This window comes from Phytophthora cinnamomi (assembly GCF_018691715.1).
Source record: "Phytophthora cinnamomi strain GKB4 chromosome Unknown Contig95, whole genome shotgun sequence".
NCBI lineage: Eukaryota > Oomycota > Peronosporomycetes > Peronosporales > Peronosporaceae > Phytophthora > Phytophthora cinnamomi.
In genome coordinates, this window is record NW_027151028.1 from 117,804 (window position 1) to 141,859 (window position 24,056).

Consider the following 24,056-nt stretch of genomic DNA (forward strand, 5'->3'; position numbering starts at 1 on the left):
GACAGCTAGCGGCTGCATGCCCCCGACGCCCAGCCCAAGCTCGAGAGCAGCGCAGAGCTGCGTCATCGACGACGACCACGACTCCATGCCAGCCATGCGCTTCCCGCTGCCGTCGGGCTACTTCGGCGACGTGCAGGTATCTGCGTCCAAGCGCCGGGAGTACAGCGACATCGTTCGGCGCCGAGTCAACACGATGCTCGCGGATGAGCACCGCCATTCAGAGCGGCGTGCACAGCAACAGCCAGTGGTGCAGGAGACAGAGTGGAAGTTCTTCCGGCGCATGGGCGGCCTCAAAGTCTACCAGCGACGGCTTCGCGGCCGCTCCAAGCAGGAGGTGGCGGCGGAGGAGGACTTCCCGGAGGCAGCTGTGGCAGTCGAGAGAGGGAACCCGAGCATGCTCACGGACGGCGCGGTGGCCGGCACCATAGAAGACATGCTCTACGGCATGAGCGCGACGACGCAGGAGGAGATGATGACGGGCTTGTCGTTCACCGCCCCTCCGCAGGACGCGGTGCTGCTCAGCGTAGTGGAGCGTTCGACAGTCGAGGACCCGCTGCGCTCGGCCGAGCTCTTGTGGGTGCTTACCAAGCTCCCTATCCTGAATCCGCGAGACGTTTGCTACCTCAAGGCGACTGGTGTGGGGTGTGACGGGAAGGGCAGACCTTACGGCTACATGGTGTTGCATTCGGTGGAGCTACCCGAGTGTCCTCCGTTCGACTATCGCAAGACCAAAATTCTCCGGTCCAAGCTGTACTTCTCGTTCCTGTTCCGGGAGATCACTCCGGGCTATGTGGGTGTAATGGGGCGCGGCATCTTCGACTTGGCTGGCGGCGAACTGCTCAAGCTGGTGCTGCCGCATGCCACGACGTCCGTCATTGACGGGTTACTGAGAGGCGTGAGTTGCGGTGAGGCCAAGAAGCTGACCCTGCTGGCGCTAAGAAACCACGACGGGCGACGACAGGTCAAGGCCATCTCGAAGCAGAGCGTTTGCTCCGCCTGTATCCGTGGGAAGAAGGGAGTGCTCTCGGGTGTTCGTTTGCGCGTGTGTGACGTATGTGGTGTCCCCATCTGCAAGAACTGCAAGGTGAAGGACAAGCGCATGTTCATGGGGACAAGGCAGCCGTGCCGTAAGGTCGCGTGTTGTCCAACATGCGCCCAGCAGGCAAATTGCATCACGGGGGTACGTCTCGGTGAACCTGAGTTCGTGGTCGTGGCGGAATTCTACAGCAAAAATCGTCCGACCTCGTCTTCTTCGTCTTCTGGTCACTCTGCTGCAGCGGCTACGCTCTCGACGCCTTCAGTGCTCACGTCCGCCCGGCACATCGAACAAACTGAAATGGTCAGTCGCAATAACGAGACATGGAGATCGGAGCCAACCTCGCTGTTGTCCGACGCTAGCAAGGCCTGCTCCTCGGTGGATGTGACCAACTCCACGGTCGATGATAGCTGTGCTGGCTTCGACTTCGACGTCAGCTACTCCGGGCCGTCCAGCGACCTCAACTCCGGCCCGTATCGACGCAGCTCCAACGCGTATGCAAGGGATGATGACGACCTAGAAGAAGAACCTGAGCCAGTCTCGAGCGTCTCCGCCGACTTGCTAAAGGAGTACGCCGAACTCAACGCCCCATCGCATGCGCATGGCCTGTCGTCAAGAGGTTTGACAGCTTGGGACGGCAGCTACCGAGGCCACCCCGACGACTTCGCCAAGCCAGCGGCCACCAAGCCCAGACCCAACAACATGCTCGAGTGGTTGATAGAGCTGCAGTCGTCCGCCGAGGAGGCGTACATCACGGCCAAGGCCAACGAGGAGATCATGAAGAGGTCCATGCGATGAGAAGAATGCTGTAACTACATTTGCAACTAAAAAATCGCGCCGACCGAGGTGATCACAGTCCGTGATACTTTGATACTTCGACGTAGTTGAAGTTGTCCAGCTGGCCTGCCACCCGAGCTGATCTTGCACTCGTCCACCCCGCCAAAGTCCTTCGTAGTAGTCCTGGCTCGCACGGGCTTTATATCGAGTCGATAACCCCTGTACAGTCTGTACTACAGTCGATCTGGACACTATTGTCCACGCTTGACTCGCTTCAAGCAAGTCGCTTGTCCTGTTGCGCGGCATCTGCTGCGATGCCATGTCGATCTGCTGACTCTACAGCGCTGGCGCAACTTCCGCAGTCCTCGTCTGCCATGTCGGGCAAGAGAGAGAGCCCTGCCCATAGTCTCGCGTCATCTCTATCGACGCGCGTGGGTCTATTGAGCTGCTGGTGGTCACCGCTGGCCGCGATACCGCCGAACCAGGTCACAACATGCAGCACGAGGTCCTCCCGCAGTCGACAACTCTCCCCATGAGTCCCAGCCCGAGTCCAACCGAGGGCTGGCTCAGCTCCGCGATGCAGCAGCCGGCGCTGCGGCCCGTGGGCATCCCGCTGTCGCCGGGCTGCTTCCAGGCCTCGGCCCTGCAGCACCAGCAGTTCACGGACCTGGTCAGACACCGCGTGGACGCCATGCTGAATGACGAACACCGCTACGCGCAACGGCGCGCCCAGCAGCAGCCGTTCCTGCACGCAGGCGAGTGGAAGCAGGTCAAGACCGAGAAGGGGCTCACGTTCTTCCGACGGCTCCGCAGAGGTCGGTCGCTGCGGGAATTGGCGCTGGAGGAGGACCTGCCCGAGATCAGGCGGGCGGTGGAACGCGGCTACACCAGCATGGTCTGCGACGGTCACGTGGACGGCAGCATCGAGGACATGATGCTCGGCATGACCGCGTCGTCGCAGGACGACCTGATGACAGGCTTCTCGTACAGGAACCCGCCCAGGGACTGCGTCTGGCTGGGGACGGTCGAGTCCGCCACGCCCGAGGACCCGTTCCACACTGCAGACTTGATCTGGGCGCTGCCCAAGCTGCCGCCGATGGTCGACCAGGTGGACGTGTGCTACCTCAAAGCCACGGGCGTGGAGCTGGACGAACACAACAACCGGTACGGGTACTTGGTGCTGCACGGGGTGCACGTCGCCCAGTGCCCGCCGTTCGCGGCGCACGGGATCTCCAGAGCCAAGATGTTCTTCGCCTGCTTGTTCCGAGAACCGAGCCCCGGCGTGCTCAAGGTGACGGTGCGCGGCATCTTCGACCTCAGCAAGAAGGTGCGCATGCTCAAGAAACTGGTGACGGCCGCCACGACGTCCATCATGACGGGACTCGTCAATGGCGTCGGTATCGGACAGGCCAAGAAGCTCACGCTGTTGGCCCGTCAGTATCAACGTCGCGGGGCCCAACGCAGCCTGGCCAGTTCTCCTCACCCGTCGACGTGCTACATCTGCAGCAGACGCGATTCCTTCCTGGGGCGTCGAGCTCACATAGGCTTGCATCTGCTCACGTGCGCAGTATGCGGCGCCACCGTGTGCTCCAGCTGCACTCGGGGCATCAAGCAGCGGATATTTATCGGCGATCGGCCGTGCACTCGAGTCGACTGCTGCCCCAACTGCGTGCGAGAGGCTCAGATCATGACGGACGTGCGTCCTGCCGAGCCAGAGTTCCAGGTCGTGGCCGACTACTACCTCAACCAGCAGGCGCCGTCGCTACCAGAGACGTTCCCGACAGCGCCGGCGTCTCCCACTCGTCAGGGCGCCCTGAAGACCACCACGTCAACTGGTATCTCGACGACTACGACTGACGAGAGTATGGGCGAGTACCAGCTCGACTTCGAAGACGACCCGTTCTCCGTCGCGCTCAACTTACCCGAGCTCCGCCGCAGCTCCGGCGAAGAGATCGAAAGCGTCGATGCGGTGGCTAACCACCACCACAACAACAACGAGCCGACGTCGAGTCCTGAGGCGGTGGCCGGGTCGTTCCCGAGCGAGATCGTGGTCTGGGAGGGCAACGACCGCATCAGCGTCGACGACGACTTCATCCCGTCCACCGCGATCGACCGACTGCAGACCGACAGGTTGTACGCCAACGCTCGCCTCGCCGAGTCGATCGAGCAGAGGCTACTCGAGCTCAACATCCAGGCCGAGTACACATACGCGCAGACGCAGGAGAACGCGGTGATCATGCGGCAGGGAGAACGCCGAAGGTGACAACTTCGACTTGTGCAGGAAGGGAGATCATGAGTTTTGCTGTGATAGTAGAGTGTAAGTAAAGTGTATCGACTGTAAAGCGATCGGTGTAATGCAATGGGGGAGAGCGATGAGTTCCAGTAAACTATTGTTCGAAGCAGTCATCCCCACGCGAGGCAACTTGATGCGCTCTGGCAGCCGCCGAAGTATGGCTACGTTCGACTCGATCGGTGAGTCCCAGAGTGGTGCAGTCCAGCGTAGCGCTTTCAGCACTGACGTGACGGGAGTGCCACAGTGACTCGCGTCATATCGGAGCCCGTCGCTCTTCCGTTCCCTTCCCATTTGCAGCTGGGCGTTCGCACCGCCAAGCCCCGTTCACTTCTTAACTTGCAGTCTCCGTCCTCACGATGAGTCCGAGCCCTGCTGAAGGCTGGGTCTCCGATGATCTGCGTCTGCAAGCAGCCGAAGGACGGTCTCCGATCCGCCAATTCCCGATATCGCCGGGGGCTGTCAATCTGACGAGTGCTCAGCGACAGCACTACGCCGACATTGTCCGGGAGCGTGTAGACTCCATGCTCGCCCACGAACAGAGCTGGTTGGAACGCCGTGATCAAATGCTCCCGCCCTTGGACCCGGACGAGTGGAAGCAGGTGAAAATGAGCAAGCAGCTCCGGTTCTTCAAACGAGTTCGCCGCGGTCGAACGCTGCAGCAATTAGCAAGCGAGGAATCGCTCCCCGATGTCCGACAAGCGGTGGTCAACGGGTACTCGAGCATGATGTGCGACGGCCAAGTGTGGGGCTCGATCGAGGACATGATGTTCGGCATGACCGCTTCCTCCCAAGAAGACTTGATGACGGGCTTCTGGTACAAGAACCCTCCCCATGACTGTGTGTGGCTGGGCAGTGCGGAAGGAGCCACCCTCGAGGACCCCTTCCGTTCCGCAGACTTCATCTGGGCGCTGCCCAAAATCGCTTTCAACGTTGACATTTGCTACCTCAAAGCCACAGGCGTGGAGAGAGATCGAGACGGCAAACGCTACGGATATTTGGTGCTGCATTCCGTAGAATTGACGCAGTGTCGGCCGTTCGATGCTCGTAAAATCTCTCGGGCCAAAATGTACTTCACCTGCTTGTTTCGAGAGGTTACACCGGGGTATGTGGACGTTAGGGTGCGCGGCATCTTCGACCTGGGCAAGAATCGAGGCAAGATCGCCAAGAAGTTGGTCACCGCGGCCACTAAGTCTTTCATGATCGGACTACTCAACGGCGTGGGCATTGGTTTGGCCAAGAAGCTCACGCTCATATCTCGTCGAAATCGCAACGCTCTTCGAGCCCCAAAGCAGTCCGAGTGCTCGGTCTGCCTCAAGGCTGAGAGAAGATCGCTCTTCGGGATGGGAGTGAGTCTACTGCAGTGCGGTGTGTGCGGGGCGACAGTCTGCTCGAATTGTATTGCCAACGCCAAACAGTCACTCTTCTTGGGTGTCAGCAAACCGTGCTCGGAATGTGCGTGCTGTCGGAACTGCATGCACGAAGCGAGGAGTACACGCGGAATTCGTCCAGAAGACCCAGAGTTTCAAGTCATCGCCGAGTACTACCTCAAGCGCCGTACACAGTCTTCACTGTCGTTGAATAGCCCTGTAACATCAGCTTCTCGATCACCGCTTGCTCCAAGGTACCAGCTCGACACGGTGACTCGCAATCGTGGAAGTAGGCGGCGTAACTCCATCCTGAAAACGACTTGGTCCGCAGATATGCCTACCAACTCGACGGCCGACGAAAGCTTCTTGGACACCGACCCATTCTCAAGAGAACTGGACGAAGCGGACTTCTGTTTCAGCTCCGATGAAGAAGAGTCCAACAGCTCCGTGGTGGCACAACCAGGTCCAAGTCCCAGTCCAGAGTCTTCGGGCTCAGAGATCACCACCGTCACGACCTGGTACAGGAACTACCAGCTAGAGGACGACGACTTTGTCACTCCACCGGTCTACGAGCAAGCACCCGTGCAAAGCAATCAAAAGTGGATGGAACGAACGCTGTTCGAGCTGAATGTCACCGCCCAGAACACCTACATGCAGACGCAGGCCACGATGAGAAGGCTACGCGGTGCCGAGCTTGATTGATACTCGAAGTACCATAAACACAGTCACGCTTTCATCAAAACAAAACTGCATCGAATGAATGAAATTGAGTCAAAGTTAAGTACACGTAACGAGAAAAGTATTTGACTGTACATGAGCACTAGCAAGTTGGTTGACCAAGTCTTTCACGTCAAGCTCGAGTGGCGACACCAGGCGTTGGTTTCACGTTCACCATCATCCCGTTCTTCATGCCGAGGCTGATCCCCATCGTGCCGCGGATATCTTGGCCCGGGACTTCCACCAAGTGGAAGCGACTCACCAAACACGCAGTGACCATCTTCATCTCGATCATGGCGAGTTTTCGGCCGACGCATTTGCGTGGACCAGCGCTGAAGGCGATGAACTTGAGCGGTGGCAGCACAAGCAGCTTGCCGTCCTCGTCCAAAAACCTCTCGGGGTTGAACTCAGCAGCGTCGGGGCCCCACACACTCGGTAGTAACGCTGACGCATGATACAACAGCGTCGTATCCATGCCCTTGGGGATGAAGGTCCCGTCGGGGAACACTGTGTCTTGTGTGCAGTGCTGCGTAACGCACGGGGCCGGCGGTTTGAGTCTCAAGCTCTCTCGAATCGTAGCCTCCAAGTACGTGATCGCGTCCAGCTCCTCCATGGACGGCACATAACTCTCATCCACCGCGAGCTTGGGCACTTTGGCCAGCAGCTCCGCCCTCAATTTGTTCTCCACCCTCGGGTTCTCGTGCAGCAGGTGCATCAGCCAGCTCGTAGCGTCTCCAGTCGTGTCTTTCCCCGCCAACACGCCCGCCAACGAGATGTTGAACACGTCTTTCGGCAGCACGGGCTCGCCCGTCGTGTCTTCCGTGTCCAGCAAGATGGACACGATGTCCTTGGCCACGGGTCCGATTGGTTCTCCGCGCGCCGCCGCCTCCAGCCTCTGTTTGCGCCGCTCCATGGCCCCGGAGATGCAGGACATGACGAAGCTCGAGATCACCTCCATATCTTCGCGCAGACGCCGCTCGGACCCGACGTTGAGCCAGCGCTTGAGCTTCCACACCCACATGGGCACCGCGAACCGCTCGAGCGAGATGTGGTTGGCGTCGTCGATGGCCGACTCGAACGCGTTCTCCTCGCCCTTCTCCAGCAGCCCCAGCTGGCTGCCGAACTCGATCTCCGCGAAGGTCTCGAGCGTGAAGCGCCCCATGATGTGGTGCACGTCCAGCACGTCCCCGCGCTCCGCCGCCTGGGCGAACACGCGCTGCAGCGCCAGCGCGCACTTCTGCACGATGGGGGTCATGTGCTCCTTGAGCGCCCGCGCCGTGAAGAGGTTGACCAGCGCCTTGCGCTGGAACTTCCAGCGGTGGCCGTTGATGATGACGATGTTCTCGCCCATGAAGTCGTCCAGCAGCTCGCGCACCTGCGGGCCCTTGATGAACGTGTCGAAGTGCACCTTGAGGATCTGCTCGAAGTCCTCCGGCCTGGCCGAGAACAGCCAGTCGTTCTTGCCCGGCTGCCGCAGCACGAACGGCGCCCCGTTGCGCGCCACGCTCGTCTCGACCAGCCAGTCCTGGAACCGGTCCAGGTTGCGCGCCATGAGCAGCGTGTGCCCGAGCACGGGGTGTCCACCGGGCAGGTACGGGATCGGCTTTACCGCTTCTTCTTCTTCTTCTACTTCATCGTCGCTGGAGTCGCCGGCGGCCACGGAGTAGAGCGTCACGACGGCCGCAGCTGCCAAGAAGCCGACGACCAGCGGGTGCGTGCGCAGTTCCGACAGCGACAGCATGGGGGCGGCTGACTGCTAGCGCGCACGTAGGCGAATGAGGGCGCTCCATGCTGCACAGTGGCGGCGCCGGGAACCTCCGCTTTGATGGCGCGAGGCAGTTGATGGCGCAGCGCTGGAGGTGACCGATGACTGGCCGTGTCTTTGCCCGCACATCATGCAGCGTTGCACCGCCGCAACGGATCGACGGCATGTTCGAAGAAGGGTCCTCGGGCTGCGATCGATGCCGGAATGACAAGTTGGAGGGATGGCGGGGCGCAAACAAAAGGCTAAAACAGCGCTAGAAGATCGGCAAAAGTTGCTTTGCGTCGCTGCAAATGTGTTGAGCGCGTCGAGCACTCTATTAAAAGTGGATTAGTCATCTCTGACGGCATACATGTACATGTACACGTAACTCTTTGACAGACGTGACTGCTGCGGCAAAACAGCGTCGTGCTTCGCTTCAACTCGCACGGTCACCGCCCTCTTTGCTTTTAGAGTCTTTGTGTACATGTAATACATGTATCGGATGGCCACGTAGCAGTTGAGCCTGCATTACGCTGGCAGGGACCGATCGTCTTGGACAGTAAATGTGAAGGATCACTCCTGCCAGTCGCAAACTTGGATGCCAGCATTATCCCAAAAAAGGCTAGTCAATAGTCAGCACCCTCTCACATATAATAAACTGTATCCATACCCAGTGGCTTCGACCAGGTGACGATCTTTCTGATCCGTCTCACAGCGGTGAGGACGGAGGGTGTCAACCTCGGATCTCTCGGCCGTTTCGCCAGGCCAGCCTGTGGACCACAATCCGCGACTGGAAAAGCGGCTCGCGTGAGCAGTAAAAGCGGAGGGTGCTGTGATGGCAACCGTCCTTTGCCCGGCTTTCGAGGCCGACGTCGAACAATTGCACACCCATTACAGAAGATGAAGCGATGCTGCAGAAGGCGCACTCTGCGTTGCTCAAATCCACACGCGATTTCTCTCGCGTGTTGACTGCAACTGGGATGCCACCTTCCGCATCTGCGACGGCCAGAGCTGCACCATCGCCGCCCGAGAAAGTGGGATGCAACATGTCTGCAATGCCCTTGCGATGCAAGCCACGGTCTCATCTGGCGTCGACTCGGGGCAAAGAAGCCACGTCCGCCGTGATCCAGCTCTCCGGATCGGCGGGCGGTCGCCGCTAAGCTCCGGGAAGCATGCATTCGGAGCGTCGAGCCGCGCAATCGGCCAGCCAGTGCTCGACACAACGCAATTCTCCGCGCCGTGGACAAGCAGCAGGTTCGATCTGATCGCTATGCTGCGCGAGTGGTTTACCAAGCACCGAGCGCTGTCACCTCTCGGCCCAGCGGGGCTTGCTCTGCTGGCCGGAGCTGCAGTGGTTGCGGCGTACGTCGCCACCCGCTCGAGTGGGGACGCGGTCGACAATAGCAGTGAAGAGGTGGAGGAGGAACCGCAGGACAAACCAAAGGTGGTGCCCTACCTGCCGTCCAAGGTGCCCTGGATCGGCAACATGCTGGAGCTGGCGGGCAACGCACACCGCTTCCACAGCTGGATGGCGGAGCAGTGCATCGCCCACAACGGCGTCTTCAAGCTGTATCTGCCCGGCCAGAGCGACATGCTCGTCACCGCTGTGCCCGAGCACTACGAGCACGTGGTCAAGACGCAGTTCGAGCACTTCAGCAAGGGCCACCAGCAGTACGACATGTTCGTGGACCTCATGGGTCACAGCGTGCTCATCATTGAAGGCGAGCGCTGGAAATACCATCGCCGTCTACTCGTAAGGCTTTTCAGTGCTCGAGCTCTGCGCGAACACATGACACCCGTGATCCAGAAACACACGCTGCTGCTGCAAAAGGTGTTCACGAAAGCGGTGGTCACCAGGAAGCCGGTGGACGTGTACATGCTCATGCATCGCTTCACCTTCAAGGCGTTCGCCGAGATGGTGTTCAACAACTCGCTGGACAGCATCGACTCGGAGCACGAGCACCCGTTCGAGCAAGCGTTCGATGAGGCCCAGTCCATCGTGGCTGGTCGTCTGCAGCAGCCAGTGTGGTTCTGGAAGCTCAAGCGCTGGCTGAACGTGGGTCTCGAGCGCAAGCTCCGCGAGGATGTGGCACTCATCGACGACTTCATCATGAAGATCATCTCCACTGCTATTGAAGCGCGGCGACAACGCCAAGAAGACCTCAAGGCCGGTCGACCAGTGAAGGCCGCAGACAAGGACATCGTATCTATTGTTCTCGAGTGCATGGAGCAAGATGGCGACATGGTCTCACCTACAGACGTGCGCAACATCGCGGTTGCTGCGCTGGGAGCTGGCCGCGACACTTCTGCCGACGCCATGAGCTGGTTGCTGCACACGTTGACGCTAAACCCTCGAGTTGAGAGGAAGCTGCGCGCCGAGCTGCTGGAGAACATACCCAAGCTTGCAATGAGCTCCTCGTACGTGCCGTCGATGGATGAGGTGCAGGGTCTGGTTTACCTTGAGGCGACGATCCGGGAGCTGTTGCGCCTACAGACCCCCGTCCCATTCACGCTGAGGGAGTGTATCCATGACACTGTCTTCGCAGACGGTACGTTCGTGCCTAAGGGGACCAATGTGGGCATGTGTCACTTCGGAGCTGCTCGGCGACCGGAGGTGTGGGGACCCGACGCCGCCGAGTTCAAGCCTGAGCGGTTCATTGACCCAGAGACGGGCAAGCTCGTGCAAACGCCGATGGCCAAGTTCAACGCCTTCAGCGGCGGCCAGCGCGTGTGCGTCGGCAAGGCTCTGGCAATGCTGGAGATGAAGCTCGTGATCGCGACGCTCGTGGGCCGCTTCCACTTCAAAGAAGTCCCCGGCCAGAACGTGCAGTACGCCATGGGGATCACCATCGGCATGAGGAATTCGCTCATGATGCATATCGAACCCGCCACTGGGGCCCCCGCCGCATAAGCACCCGAATTGGCGGCGCAGTCCTTGTATTTACCAGCGAGTGTAGTAACCTCCATGTGAATCCATATCCATTCTCACACGTCACATATTTTTCACACGTCGCAGATACCGCCACTATACCGTATAACCGTCGCTCTTGTATCCAACCTTCTCTCCAACTGGTGTGTAATTGACTGGCTGCGTCATTGTATCAATCGCATCAAGCCAGCTACCATGGCGTGGGGCAAGAAGGCCGGCGTGGACGACCTGCTGCAGAAGCTCAGCAACCCCAGGACGGCCAAGAGCCTCTACGTCATGAGCACGCGCTCCATCAGCGACGCGGACTTCGTGCGCCTGGCCTCGAGCATCAGCGGCAACGCGCAGCTGGAGGAGTTGTACCTGTCCGGCCACTCGGTGGGCGCCCAGGGGCTGCAGGCGTTCGCCGACTGCCTGGCGGTCAACGCCTCGCTTAAGCACTTGAGTCTCGGCTCGGAGGCGCTCGGGGACGACGCGGTCAAGACGCTGAGCGCCGGTCTGGCTCGCAACGCGCAGTCGGCGCTGGAGAGCTGGGACCTCGAGTTCAAGTCGCTCGGAGTGGACGGCGCGGCGGCGGTGGGGCAGCTGCTGACGACCAACACGTCGCTCAAGGCGGTGACGCTGTCCCGCAACCAGATCGGGGACGAAGGACTGCAGAGGCTGGCGGAGGGGCTGGGCGAGAACGCCGAGGCTGGAGTGAAGGAGCTCAATGTCACGGACGTGGGCATCTCGGGCGCTGGACTGGACGCCTTGGCTGCGCTGGTGGAGAAGGAGAGCTGCTCGCTGACGACGCTGCAGGTGTCGTTCAACGCACTGGAGACGGCGGCGTCCAAGTTCTTCGACGCGCTGAAGACCAACAAGTCGCTGACGAAGCTGCAGATGAAGGAGTGCAAGCTCACGGATGAACACGTTGCGGCGCTGGCGGCTGCGCTGAAGGAGAACTCGGCGCTGGTGGAGGTGGATCTGTCGGACAACGGACTGACGCAGGCTTCTTGCGCGTCGCTTGCTAAGGGTCTGCGTGAGAACAAGACGCTCAAGGTCCTGCGTCTCGAAAACAACAAGTGCCAGGATGAGGGAGCGGTGCTGCTCGCCGATGAGCTGGCGGCGCACAACACGACGCTGACGTACCTTGACCTGGGCAACAATGCCCTTACCAGTGTCGGCATGACGCCCCTGCTCAAGGCACAGTCACTCAAGCAACTTCATCTGTTCAACAACAAGCTCGGCGAAGGTCTGAGCGAGCTGCTGCCTGCTCTGCTGGCGAACTCGGTCATCGAGACGTTTGGCATTGGCGCTAACCAGCTGCACGAGATGCTGAGTGTCACGCTCTTCAACGCGGTGCATTCTCACCCGTCCCTCAAGACGCTGGAAATGGGCGGAAACACCCTCGGCCAGGAGGGCCACAGCGCTCTGGACAGGCTCAAGGAGGCCAACCCCTCGCTGGATGTTGCTGTTGATAAAAACGCACAAAACGAGGATGGCAGCTTTGATTTCCAGAACCAACAGTAGAAGACGTTGGTTGCATTAGGACGCTCTGTTTGCTTGCTTTGAGCGCACGGTGTATGATTAAATAGATGGACGCACAACGATAATCGTTGTCCTTGGTATCGGCGTCTTCGAGCTCTGCTCGGTCTGTCGCTCATTTTGCCATGCTCGTCTTACTGTTCGATTTGTTTCGTGTTGTTAGCGCGCAGATCAGCAAATGCAGCCTCAATGGAGTCAACAGATAGCGCCTGCCGGAACTGCACGAGATCTGCTTTCATATCCTGCTGCCACTTCTGTACCTCGATCTGAATCGCTTCTAGCTGCCGGAGGGCGTTTGCTTCATCTTCCTCCGTAAGCTTGCGCACGTACTCACTCCAGATAGCATAGTCTTCCTCAAGTTTCAGCACCTTCTCATGTGATTCGGCGATACTCGCTTCGAACATATCAATGCGCGTTTTCAGAGCTTGGTGATAATCGTGGGACTCGCGCACAGTCTTCGCAGCGTGCAAGATCCCAGCCGCACAAAATATCACCGCAATGAACATAACAATCCAGATACCGATGCAGCGAGCCCAACCCCGTGTGGCCGGCACGGCACTCATTTCCGGCACCGCAGTTTGCTGTGTCAAGACCGGACGCGCAACGCTTTCTCGGTTTGGGCTGAGCTCAGGTGTCTTTTCGTCCACTGGTGGTGTCGGCTCTCTTTCATCAATGCTTGCTTGGGGTTGAGTTTGCTTCAGATCAGGTTGGGGCGTTCCAGTCGAGTCCTGCGGTTTGGAACTTAGGGTTTCCTCAGATTCTTCCTCCGCAACATTAGTATCCTCACTTTGATCTTCAGCGACCACGTTCGGAGTAGGCGACATGGCTGGGTTTAGAATTGCCCCCATTTGTGTTGGAGGCAATCGCTCCCGATACGTCTCGGAGTGCATGTAAAGCTCGGGTTCAGGTGATTGCGGCCGGTCATAGTACCCGTATGACGGAGGTGTCTCCCTAGCTGCGAAGAGCTTCTCTGCTGCATGGAAACGTCCGGCATGCTCGAGATCTTCATGACTCAAAGATGGTTCCTCAGGCTGAGCAATGTTTTGTGGTGCAGACATGTCCGACTCTGGACGCGGGCTACGTATTTCAGCAGGTTGGAACTCTTTCACGAAATCGATCGTACCATTGTGCTTTTCAATGTCAGCCTGGGTGCTAACTTGTTCAGGCACTCGTGCCGGGCTAGGAGAATGAGTTTGAAGATCCAGATAACCATGCTCACTTGAACTTTCGTGATCAACATCGAAAGTCGTTGCTTCTGGCTGTCTCTGTTCGAATGTTTGCAGCGGGGACAGTAGGTCGCGAAATACACTCTCTTCTGATTGCTCACGAGCAGCATCAGCAGGAGGTGCTAGAAGAGGGCTCCGTGCAAAGTAATCAGCGTGCTTCAATCTTGCTAGATACGAAGGCTCCGTTCCGTTAGGCTCGTCCCATTGATCTGCATCATCTCTTACAGGTAATTGCTGCTGCGCTTGCTCGGTATCGCCTGAGCCAAATGCGCGCGACGTCGGTGTGAACCGCTCCGAGACTGACAAGTCATAGCTTTTTTCCTCCTGTCTTGTAATGGCTCGAAGGCGCGTCATTTCATCGCGGACGCCAAGCAGGCCTTCTAGCGCATCGGGTTTTGTTTCTTCCTGGGCTTCTTCTTTAAAGTTACCTAGCATCGAAAAATCATCTTTCAGTGATGACTCAACGTCTTGCTTCCGTTCCATGCGCGAACCTTGGTGGTCATCCTGGTGCGTCCGTTCATTTTCGGCGTCGCTAGCAGTTTTCGTTTCTTCATCACTCAAGCGATTGCCAATCTCATCTTCGAAATCAAACTTATGCCTGGGTCCCTCGTCAAGTCTCCATTCATCAGGAAAAGCGTTGTCATCGTCACTGTAATCTGACTGATCCACGTTTTGGTGCACAGATTCGTCGCCATTCTCACTTCGAGACTCACTCTCATCCACCTGGTGACGATTCCACTCACCATCAGATTCGACCTGGTCGCTTCCTTCTGTCAGATGACTCAAATCATCAACATCATCGGATGTATAGTCAGCATACTGCTTTTGGCGGGGAGGTAATGTTGTCTCTTCGTCAAGCGAGCTACTGCAAGAACTTCCCTCCGGTGCTGTTTCAACTTGCAGCGCTTGGGTCGCTTCTTCTGGTGTTGCTTCAACTTGCAGGGCTTGGGTCGCTTCTTCTGGCGCTGGAACTTCAAAAGAGGGCAGCACTGGCGAGAATTGTGTGTCTTCTTGCTCTTGACTGAAAAATGCTCGTCGCCTTGGCCGAAGCGTAACGTTGTCTGTGGGTGGCGGTGGAGGTATCGGGGTCGCCATGCTGCTTGGAATTGGCTTGCTGAAATACTCGTCACTTGCACTCAATGGTTTCGTTTCAATCTTGTCCTCTTCGACACCAGCAGCGGCAACTGGCGTTGACCTGCCACTACTTCCTTGAGACTTTAACGTGAAGCTACCTGGACGAGGAAGCAACGACGGCCGTAGTTCTGGTGAACTACTGCTTCTAGTAGGTGATTCCAAGCGTTTCTTGTTGAGGAAACTCGGACTGCGATTTGACGGGCTTGGAATCTTTGATTCCTTTAGCTTCGTGACACCAGGGTACCGCAATACTTCTTCAACACTTGACGCACTGCTGGTTCGTGCCATGGTAGCTCGGCTAGCAGTTCCCCCAGTGAAGATCTGCGCACTCACTGTGTGAGATAGCTCTTGGGTGTCTTGCTTCACTGATTTTGACCGATAACCATGCATTTGAGACCCATCGAACACCTCAGGAATATTTTCCTGCTCACCATCGTCCGGGTCATCAAAGATGTTGGTGTCGTCGAATAGACGTCGAGATGTTGAGCTTTTTTCGCGTCGAGAACTGATAGAAGCCGATGCAGACTTTGTGGTACTTTTGTCCATGTCGCTGCTGGTAGATTCTTGCATCGTAGCGTCCTGTCTGTTGCGCTGCTCTGGAGGTGGAGTCGCCGACACGTGGATCTCAATGTTTTGCTCGCTCTTCTTGTGTCGAGGCGACTTGTGAAAACTCGAACGCGACTTCATGAAGGAACCGCGCGACAGCAGCTCCGTTTTGTTGGCCAGTTCCGGGTATTTCTCCAGAATCGCTTCAGCCAATGGCGAGTCTCGATGCTCACTGATAATCAGCAGTTTTGATTGATTCGACGGCATATCCACCATCTCGTCCACACGCTCACGCCTACCATGGCACGCATCAATCAGTTACAAAGGCCAGTTCACCCACCACCAACAAACAAAATACTAACCAACGCGAGGAAACTCTCGTCAGCACCTCACGAGCAGCTGTTCGGACGCCGGTATTTTGGTCCTCCAGTCCTCGCCGGACCATCTCCAGCATATCCGCGTTCCACGGCGCGAGTTCGTCATCACTCCAGTACACCAGAATAACCCGCAGCTGCTCCAACAGCAGCACACGAACTTTATCTGCGCGTTCAAGTGATAGTAATAAGAAAAAAATAAGAAAACCGTTTAGGCGTTTTAACGCCTAAACTAAAAACAAAACTAAACCTCCACGTCCCACCTTGTGGAAACTGCAGGAAGATCTTCCTCATCATGCCCACATCGTAGCGCACGGTCTCCGACAGCTTGCACAGCAGCTTGGCTCCGGGCTGCCTGATGGCGGCCGAGGAGCTCTTGGCCGTGCTCACGATCTGCGGCATCAGCACGTTGGCCAGCTCCTGGAAGTCCCTCCCCGTGACCTTCACGATGCGCAGCAGGTGCTCGCACACGTCCTTCACCAGCTTGGAGCGGATCGACGCCAGCTGCGCCCCTATCCCCAGCTGAAATATATTAAAAATTAAAAAAAATAGTGAAAAGTTAGTAAAATCTAATAATTTAGCGTAAAATAACGGCAAACAGGCCGTTGGCGCCGCACCGAGACGCTTAGCAGCAGGCGAACCGCGTCCTTGTAGCTCTCTGCGCGTCGGAGCGACTCCACGGCCGTCGCCAGCTCCTCAATGGCGGCGGAACAGTCTTTCCAGTCGGTCTCGGGGTCGGCCAGCAGCCTCTGCGTCTCTTGGACCTGGCGGGGGAATCGTTGTATAGAGACACACAGGGCGAGTTAGAGGCTGATAGGGGCATCGGCGGGTAGAGCAGACGCGTGTGCACCTGTCGAGCGAGGCGCTCCATGCTTGCGGGGGCTCCTGGGGCCTGTAGCTGCCGCCGCGTCCTGCGCTGTCGCCTGTCCCGGTCGGAGCTCCTGCCGCGCAATGCGGAGACTATGCGCGCCACTTGACCTCGCCTAAGTACGACCTGTGGAACGGAATGTTGAACTTGTCGTGCAGCATATGGATTCAAAGCCACTTCAACTTGACGCATACGTTGTTGCAGTGAGAGAGTATTGTGTATTGCAGTCGCCTTCATAGTGTAGACTAATATATCTAAGCAGCGATAGTGGTGCGAGCCAGCTAGTGCGCGTTCATCTGGCGCGCCACGAGGCCCTTGTAGATGCCGTTGGGCAGCTGCATGAGCTGGTCGTGCGTGCCCTGCTCCACAATGGCGCCATCGTGCGTGACAGCGATGAGGTTGGCGTTGCGGATGGTCGACAGGCGATGTGCCACGATGATCGTGGTGCGCTGCTTGAGGGTTAGCAGCCGGTCCAGCGAGGCCTGAACCACGCGCTCACTCTCGTTGTCCAGCGCGCTGGTCGCCTCATCTAGCAGCAGGACGGCTGGGTCCCGCAGGATTGCGCGCGCGATCGCGATACGTTGCTTCTGGCCACCAGAAACCTGCGCCCCGCGGTCGCCGACGTCTGTGTCGAAGCCGCTCGGGAAGTTGCTGATGAAATCGAACGCGTTCGCCTTCTTGGCCGCATCGATGATCTCCTCGCGGGTCGAGCCGGGCTTGCCTAGCTCGATGTTCTCCGCGATGGTGCCGGCGAACAGCACCGGCTCCTGACTCACGAGCGACACGTGCTCGCGCAGCCACTGCAGGTTCAGTTCCTTGAGATTGTTTCCATCCAGCGTCACCACACCTGCAGCCGGGTCGTAGAAGCGCTCCATTAGCGAGATCGCCGTACTCTTGCCGCTGCCGCTGGCACCGACCAGCGCTACAGTCTGGCCGCGAGCAATCTTCAAACTGTAGTTCTTGTAGATCTTGGCGGCCGGACGGGCGGGGTACGTGAATTCCAGGTTGCGGAACTCGATATCACCGTCGACGTGCTCCAACGTGCGCCCCGTTCCAGACGTAGCATCGATCAACGGCTTGCGGTCGATGACCTTGAAGACACGCTGAGCTGACCGCTTAGCTGTGGCTCCGTCCGTGGCACCTTGAGCAGCCATACCCATCGCGAAAGTACTGAGCATGATGACCATGAGCACCATGAACATTTGCTCGAAAGTGATGATGCCGCGAGAGATCCAACGGCCACTGAGGTAGAAGAGGAAGGCAAGCACTAGGAACATCGCTCCTTGCGAAACACCAAATGCCATGCCTCCCACCACGCCGATCCTAACGTCAGCCTCCTTTGAGACGTCGAGGTACCCCACGTACAAGGAATTCAACGCCGTCTCCATACTGAACGAAGCAACCGTACGGATGGAGCCGATGGCCTCGGAGAGGAGAGAACCCGCGGCCGTATCAGCGTCGTTGTTCTTTTTGTTTCCGGCCGAGCCAGTCATTTGCTGTGCCTGGATGTACGATGACAGAGCCAACACTGGGAAAACCGCTAGCAGGATGAGAGTCATCTGCCAACTGTAGTAGAAGGCAATTGCGAAAGCGATAGTCAGGGTGGTCATGTTCACAAGCCCTCGGTTGAGAGTTTCCGATGTCATGGCTTGCAGGACTGCCGAGTCGGTAGCCAAGCGAGACACCAACGCACCCGACGAGTTTTCATCCAAGTCAAACCAGCCGATCTCCTGGTGCAGCATCGCGCTGAACGTGGCCGCACGCACACGAGTGACGAGGTTCTGCGACACCACTGCAAAACCGTAGTGTTGCAGAGTGATTGAGAGAGTGAACACGATACCAAGACCGACAAACCCAAGGGCCCACCAGCGCGCGTGATCCATCATCTCGCTCTTTGTGTAGTCGAGTCGGAAGAACAACACTGTAACCTTCACCAAAAGAACTCCCCACACCGGGAACACTGCGGCATTGATAATTGCGCCGAGAGAGCCCGCGGCCATAAACTTCCACTCGGGGAGCGACATTTTCCACACTCGAGCCATTGAAACCGGGGGAAGGTCAACGTCACCCAACTCAACATCGTCACCCTTGCCAGCTCCTTCCCTCTCGGACACACTGTGTCGGCTAATGGATCGCCGAGGAGACCGGCCAGACTGAGTAAGGTGGTGATCATCGGGGGAATCGAGCTCTTCAACCTGCAGCCCTTCAGTGGTGCTCCCTTCCTGCTCCTCCGAAGCCACACGGTTCTGAGCTTCGACAAGCAGACGGTAGTGACCACTTTTCAATTTCATCAGTTCATCGTGAGATCCAATTTCCACGATCTTGCCGCCGCTGTGCACTGCAATACGACTCGCGTTTCGAATAGTAGACAGTCGGTGGGCAACGATGATCGTGGTTCGGTGCGAATTCGCCAGCAGTTGGTCGAGAGAAGCTTGCACAATGCGCTCACTCTCAGTATCAAGAGCACTAGTGGCCTCGTCCAACAGAAGAATAGGTGGGTTCTTGATAATCGCACGGGCAATGGCGATTCGCTGCTTCTGACCGCCAGAGAGTTGGGCGCCACGTTCTCCGACTTCCGTCTGAAAACCCTGCGGGAACTCCTTGATGAAATTGTACGCATTGGCCATTTTAGCAGCTTCAATCACCTGTTCATCCGTTGCCGAAGGACAGCCATAGCGAATGTTTTCCATGATAGACGTGGCAAACAGAGAAGGCTCCTGCCCGACCAGACCGACTTGCGAGCGCAGCCACTTGACGTTCAACGTACGCACGTTCACGCCATCGATGCTCACGGTACCGCTGAGGGGATCGTAAAAGCGTTCGAGGAGTGATACCATAGTACTCTTGCCACTACCGCTGGGACCCACGAGAGCAACCGTCTCACCAGGCTCAATGGTAAGCGAATAGTTGCTGCAAACTTGAATCTCCGGGCGTGAAGGGTAGGCAAAGGAGACGTTCTCAATCTGGATGCGACCACTGACCTTGTCCAGCTTCTTTCCCTCTTCACTCAAGGGGTCAATTAGAGACTGTCGTTTGATGGTCTGGAAAACCGGGTACGCCGCAGCTCGCGCAGCAGTGATAGCTTCAGCACTCGGAGCAGCCTGGCCAAGTGCCATAGCACCCATGATAATAGAGAAGAAGACCGTGAGCACTCGACCGCCATTGTAGCAGTCATTGCCAGTGCAGTGGTGACCGTCCAAATTGTCGTTAGCGACCATGAGCGCGCCGAAGTACATTCCGCCAGCGTAGGTGAAGAAGACCGTGCCGAACATGACTCCCGTGCCCAAGCCGACTGCAAGACCCTTTTTGATGCCAGCCGTAGTCGACAGACTCAATGCAGATTCGTACTTGGCGATAAAGTGTTTGATAGAGTTGAACATGTGCACCGTGCGGACATTGCTCAGGGCTTCCTGCGCCACCGCGCCAGCTTTGCCGTAGCTCTCCAGTCCTGCTTGTGTAGCCGTCGACAGCACCTTCATCGACAGGAAGGCTGTGACCGCAATAAATGGCGTAAAAGCCAGCAAAATCAACGCCAACTGCCAGCCTTTCACCAGACCGATCACGATGCCCGACACGGCCATGGAGAAGAAATTTAGACCATCGCCCACTTTCCTTGACATCCCGACCTGGATCGTGACGGTAGCTTCCGCCACTCTCGTTGCCAGTTGCATCGGTTCATTGACGTCGAACCACCCAATCTCCTTGGTCATAATGGCACTCACGTATGCACTGCGAATGCGTTTCGCTTGGCGCGAGGCGGTGATCGTCCAGCACGCCACTTGGAAGCTGCCTGCAACGAAGACTGCGATGCCCACGAACACGAAGTTGAGCGCGACGTGCTTGATGCTGTGCTCAATGTTGGAGCCGGGGCTTGCCGGGTTGAACGTATTGAGTACGTCACCGAACAGCACGATCTGGATGGGTTGTCCCACGCCGGCCACCAAGCCGCCGACGGTGCCCAGGAACATGAGCAGCTTGTCGACGCTGTCGGCGTAGGAGAAGAGCTCGGTCATCGACACCAATTTACCCTCCGCCGGAGCATTGTCCTTGGGAGGGGTCTGCGTGGGGTTGTCCACGCGGTTGAAGGCGACGTCCAGTCGGTTGGTTTCGCCGTCGGTTTTGGGGGTCTCCGCCGCCACGTACGTGGCTGTGGACCCCATGCTCGAAGAGGTTTTAGTAAGCTGAGACCTTGAGCTTGGTGTGGCAAAACGGAGACTGGAGCGCAACGTGCATAATGCGCGGGTGGTGATATATTTGCGGCTGGAGCGCTCGATGGACTGACCTTATGCATCGGTTGCGGCGCGCTGCGCTCGCTGTAAAAATACAGGCTGATTTCGTTTTATGCCCGTCTCCGGCGCTGTAATCCGAGCCGCAACCTTACCGCGCATCGTCCTACGTTTCAGAAATAGGAGCAGCGCTGCCGTTGTTGTTTACTGCCGCGCGCGCGGAGTAAGCAACGGAGAGCACTTGACTGTGGCGGCACTGCTGGGCCCAACGCTATCTGCCCATGCGATTGCGCCGCCCTGGTCAGCGCAAACCTTGCCGTTCGAACAGCCGACAAGATACCACCCGCTCACCATCACTCACCTATCGTATGGTGCAGGGGTCTAGTAAACACCGTCCGCAGTGAAAGAGCACACAGCGCGCCACGCAGGTGGCTCTGGTCAGACGTTGCCCATGAACAGGACGCCATCTTGGTGCCGTCGAAGGAAAGGCTCGAGCGTTTTTGGCAGCGGTTGAGGACTTTCACTAGCGTGCTGCCAAGCGCTGCCACGCAGCGCCTTCTTGGCGAGTTCCATACGGCCACGCTACAGTAACGGGTGTGGTTGGGAGCTTTTAACGACCACAACCATTCCGCATGTTGCTCAGAACACACTTCGTTTGCCTCGTCCTGGCGTGCGCTTCGCTTGCTGCCCACTGCCAGTATCGGTCCTCGACGCAAAATAGCTGTCGTGCCAGCCACCAAGCTGGGAGAGTTGCGATGGGACGATCGCCATGAGCCAGTGGGGGCGGCGACAACACAACACAGAAATTTGTCCACCTGTGCCGTAGCGACTCAGCCAAGCGTGCTCGTCACAGTGTCGTTCTGGCCAGACTGACAGGGGCGGGTCTCACGAATGTACATCACCGATCCTTATACTGTACCAGAACGACAGCTATTTCGGCAACGTGTTTGGTTCGTACATTTGACAGGTGAATATATTAACATTGATCCTAGCCACAGGCAGAAATGCGCAGCAATGCTCCGCCTCGTTTCACCTTCGCGTAGAAAGTTGTTTTGCTGCATACGCGTACATACGCGTACCTAGGTAGAGAAGCAAGCAGCGAACACGCGCAGCAGGATGAGGTACACTGCATGTACCAGTACTCCCTGTCTACATAGTCTCGAGCGCGACGTCGTTACTCATTGTCAACCTCTGCTGCAACAGCTAGCAGCGTGACGCACTTCTAGCAGACGCAGATCTGCTTGAAGTGCCGTTCACACCTCCGTTTACGCGATCCCTTCCCCACGCCACGGGATACTGGTGCCAAGAACCACCATAACTAGCGCTGCCTGCTGTACTAGCGAAACTCTCGCCAATCTGCCCTCAAATCCTCTGCCAATTGTACCTGGCGAAAGATGTGTCTTGTGTACTGGCACGCTCACGTTTCGACTTTTTGGGTAGTCTATTGAACCTTAGCTAATAGCCTCCTGAAATTTTCGAGGTCGTTTGACCAGCGCTAACCCGTTCTTCTTGAGCCACGGCGCTGGGGCTGGAGGCGGAGGCTCACTCAGGTTTCTTTTTTGCATTTGCACTGTCCGCGTCACGATGGAGTGATCAATGCGGGGGTGCGAAACGTTGACTCGATACAGATCCGGTTCGTGTGTCCGTCCCATCAACAGAAAGGCTAGTGCAGGCAATCACTAAAACCTGCCTTCAATGGTACCTGTTGGGTAAATGAGCGAGAGGGACCCCAAAACACCCTTTAGCAACTTGCTGTCCGTCCGCCGGGCCATGGCAAGCAGTGCTGTCATTCTCAAATTCACCTTTTCCAGTTAAAGCACCTCGGGACTACCGCCAAAGAAGACTCTATCGCCATGCAGCTCTTCACCCCGCTAGTTGTAGCGTTTGCGCTATTTTCCGTCAGCGCCCAAGCCAAAGTGAAAGAAGAAACCAAGTCCATCGACGACCTCTACGCCGAGGCTGTCGCCGAAGGAGGGAAGTTGGTCCTGTACCACGGAGGTGACACCCCGACCCAGCAAGACTCTCTGCACGACGCTTTCGTGCAGCGCTTCCCCGAAATCAACTTCACTCTCATTGTCGACTACAGCAAGTACCACGACGTTCGTATTGACAACCAACTCGAGACCGACACCCTCGTTCCGGACGTCGTGGCCCTGCAAACGCTGCAGGACTTCCCTCGGTGGGCGCGTCAGGGCAAGTTGCTCAACTACAAGCCGAAGGGGTTCTCCAAAATCCACAAGTCCTTGAAGGCGTCTGACGGTGCCTGGATGGCGTACACGGTGTACTCGTTTGCCTCGAGCTACAACGCGAGCAACCTCAATGGATTGACACCGCCTGCCACCGTGGAAGCCCTGGCGGACCCGCAGTGGGCCGGCAAGATCGCCTCGTCGTACCCCAACGACGACGATGCCGTGCTGTACCTGTACACCCGCTACGTGGACGAGTACGGCTGGGACTGGGTGGCCAAGCTGGCTAACCAGAGTGTCGCTTTCCACCGCGGCTCCAACGTTGCGGGCGAACTGGTCACCGCCGGAGAGAAGTTGATTGGCATGGGCACGGATGTCGGCGTCAGCGTCGTGGGTGGCAACAGCACCGAGTACATTGCGTGGGGTCAGCGTGCTGCCATCCTGGCCAAGGCCAAGCACCCGGCTGCTGCCAAGCTATTCATGAACTGGGCTCTGACGGACGAAGTGCAGTCCTCGACTGTTGCGCCGAGCGTGCGCACTGACGTCAACACTGACAGGCCTTGGGATATCCCCGAGGCCAACATGGCTGGCTTCTCGTCCTTCATGGAAGACCGCGCGAACGTGGAGGAGTGGAAGCAAACTTTCTCACTGTACTTCGGCGAGGTGCAGGGCAAGCCAACCCCGGGCTTCCTTGGTCTTTACCCTGGTCTGTAAGGCTATCACAGGCGTGCATCCTAGGAGTAAGAAATTTTGTTGATGTGAAACATGTTGCATGTAGTTCGCCATCTCACGTCGCCGAAATCCTCCAATCCTTGACGACTTCCTTGTTCTGGTCGCTGCTCGGATGTTGTCAGATCCAGCAGCACAATGCCTTTGGCGCGCTTGCAAGCGAGCGACGGCTTCATCGTTGCAGGCTCGCCGGATCGTACATAAATGCGATACACTCGGTACGTCATGTGCCAAAACGTGCCTTGGACCGAAAGGCCAACTTTAAAACTGCAAATTCCACTGCAAAATGTAAGATGTTAGTGCCCTTGTGGCGTCCGTAGTTCAGTGTTGGCGGCGCACAAAGTATGTAGTCCTGTTGGGGGCCAGTTGAAATGAACGATAAA

At 57.5% G+C, this 24,056-nt stretch overlaps 9 protein-coding genes across 9 annotated transcripts; 6 read left to right on the forward strand and 3 right to left on the reverse strand.

The window, feature by feature from the left end:
* Positions 1–16: 16 nt before the first annotated feature.
* Positions 17–1,834, forward strand: IUM83_16667 (START-like domain; the record flags this gene model as incomplete). The annotated part of the gene is made up of 1 exon (XM_067941568.1): positions 17–1,834. One exon carries the CDS (start codon positions 17–19, stop codon positions 1,832–1,834), a length of 1,818 nt encoding a protein of 605 aa, XP_067783811.1.
* A 670-nt stretch (positions 1,835–2,504) lies between these two features.
* IUM83_16668 (FYVE-FINGER-CONTAINING RAB5 EFFECTOR PROTEIN RABENOSYN-5-RELATED) lies at positions 2,505–4,076 on the forward strand (the record flags this gene model as incomplete). The annotated part of the gene is made up of 1 exon (XM_067941569.1): positions 2,505–4,076. The coding sequence occupies one exon, from the start codon at positions 2,505–2,507 to the stop codon at positions 4,074–4,076; it is 1,572 nt and encodes a 523-aa protein (XP_067783891.1).
* Positions 4,077–4,462: 386 nt separating this feature from the next.
* Positions 4,463–6,175, forward strand: IUM83_16669 (uncharacterized protein; the record flags this gene model as incomplete). Its single annotated transcript, XM_067941570.1, has 1 exon — positions 4,463–6,175. One exon carries the CDS (start codon positions 4,463–4,465, stop codon positions 6,173–6,175), a length of 1,713 nt encoding a protein of 570 aa, XP_067783810.1.
* Positions 6,176–6,323: 148 nt separating this feature from the next.
* IUM83_16670 (putative cytochrome P450) lies at positions 6,324–7,931 on the reverse strand (the record flags this gene model as incomplete). The annotated part of the gene is made up of 1 exon (XM_067941571.1): positions 6,324–7,931. One exon carries the CDS (start codon positions 7,929–7,931, stop codon positions 6,324–6,326), a length of 1,608 nt encoding a protein of 535 aa, XP_067783796.1.
* Positions 7,932–9,204: 1,273 nt separating this feature from the next.
* Positions 9,205–10,845, forward strand: IUM83_16671 (Cytochrome P450; the record flags this gene model as incomplete). The annotated part of the gene is made up of 1 exon (XM_067941572.1): positions 9,205–10,845. The coding sequence occupies one exon, from the start codon at positions 9,205–9,207 to the stop codon at positions 10,843–10,845; it is 1,641 nt and encodes a 546-aa protein (XP_067783857.1).
* Positions 10,846–11,058: 213 nt separating this feature from the next.
* IUM83_16672 (LRR-containing protein) lies at positions 11,059–12,369 on the forward strand (the record flags this gene model as incomplete). Its single annotated transcript, XM_067941573.1, has 1 exon — positions 11,059–12,369. One exon carries the CDS (start codon positions 11,059–11,061, stop codon positions 12,367–12,369), a length of 1,311 nt encoding a protein of 436 aa, XP_067783794.1.
* Positions 12,370–12,518: 149 nt separating this feature from the next.
* IUM83_16673 (CLASP N-terminal domain) lies at positions 12,519–16,535 on the reverse strand (the record flags this gene model as incomplete). The annotated part of the gene is made up of 5 exons (XM_067941574.1): positions 12,519–15,585; positions 15,653–15,830; positions 15,928–16,186; positions 16,282–16,428; positions 16,515–16,535. 5 exons carry the CDS (start codon positions 16,533–16,535, stop codon positions 12,519–12,521), a joined length of 3,672 nt encoding a protein of 1,223 aa, XP_067783795.1.
* A 278-nt stretch (positions 16,536–16,813) lies between these two features.
* IUM83_16674 (multidrug resistance protein ABC superfamily) lies at positions 16,814–20,692 on the reverse strand (the record flags this gene model as incomplete). The annotated part of the gene is made up of 2 exons (XM_067941575.1): positions 16,814–18,778; positions 19,514–20,692. 2 exons carry the CDS (start codon positions 20,690–20,692, stop codon positions 16,814–16,816), a joined length of 3,144 nt encoding a protein of 1,047 aa, XP_067783798.1.
* Positions 20,693–22,611: 1,919 nt separating this feature from the next.
* IUM83_16675 (ABC Superfamily) lies at positions 22,612–23,658 on the forward strand (the record flags this gene model as incomplete). Its single annotated transcript, XM_067941576.1, has 1 exon — positions 22,612–23,658. The coding sequence occupies one exon, from the start codon at positions 22,612–22,614 to the stop codon at positions 23,656–23,658; it is 1,047 nt and encodes a 348-aa protein (XP_067783828.1).
* Between the last annotated feature and the right edge of the window lie 398 nt (positions 23,659–24,056).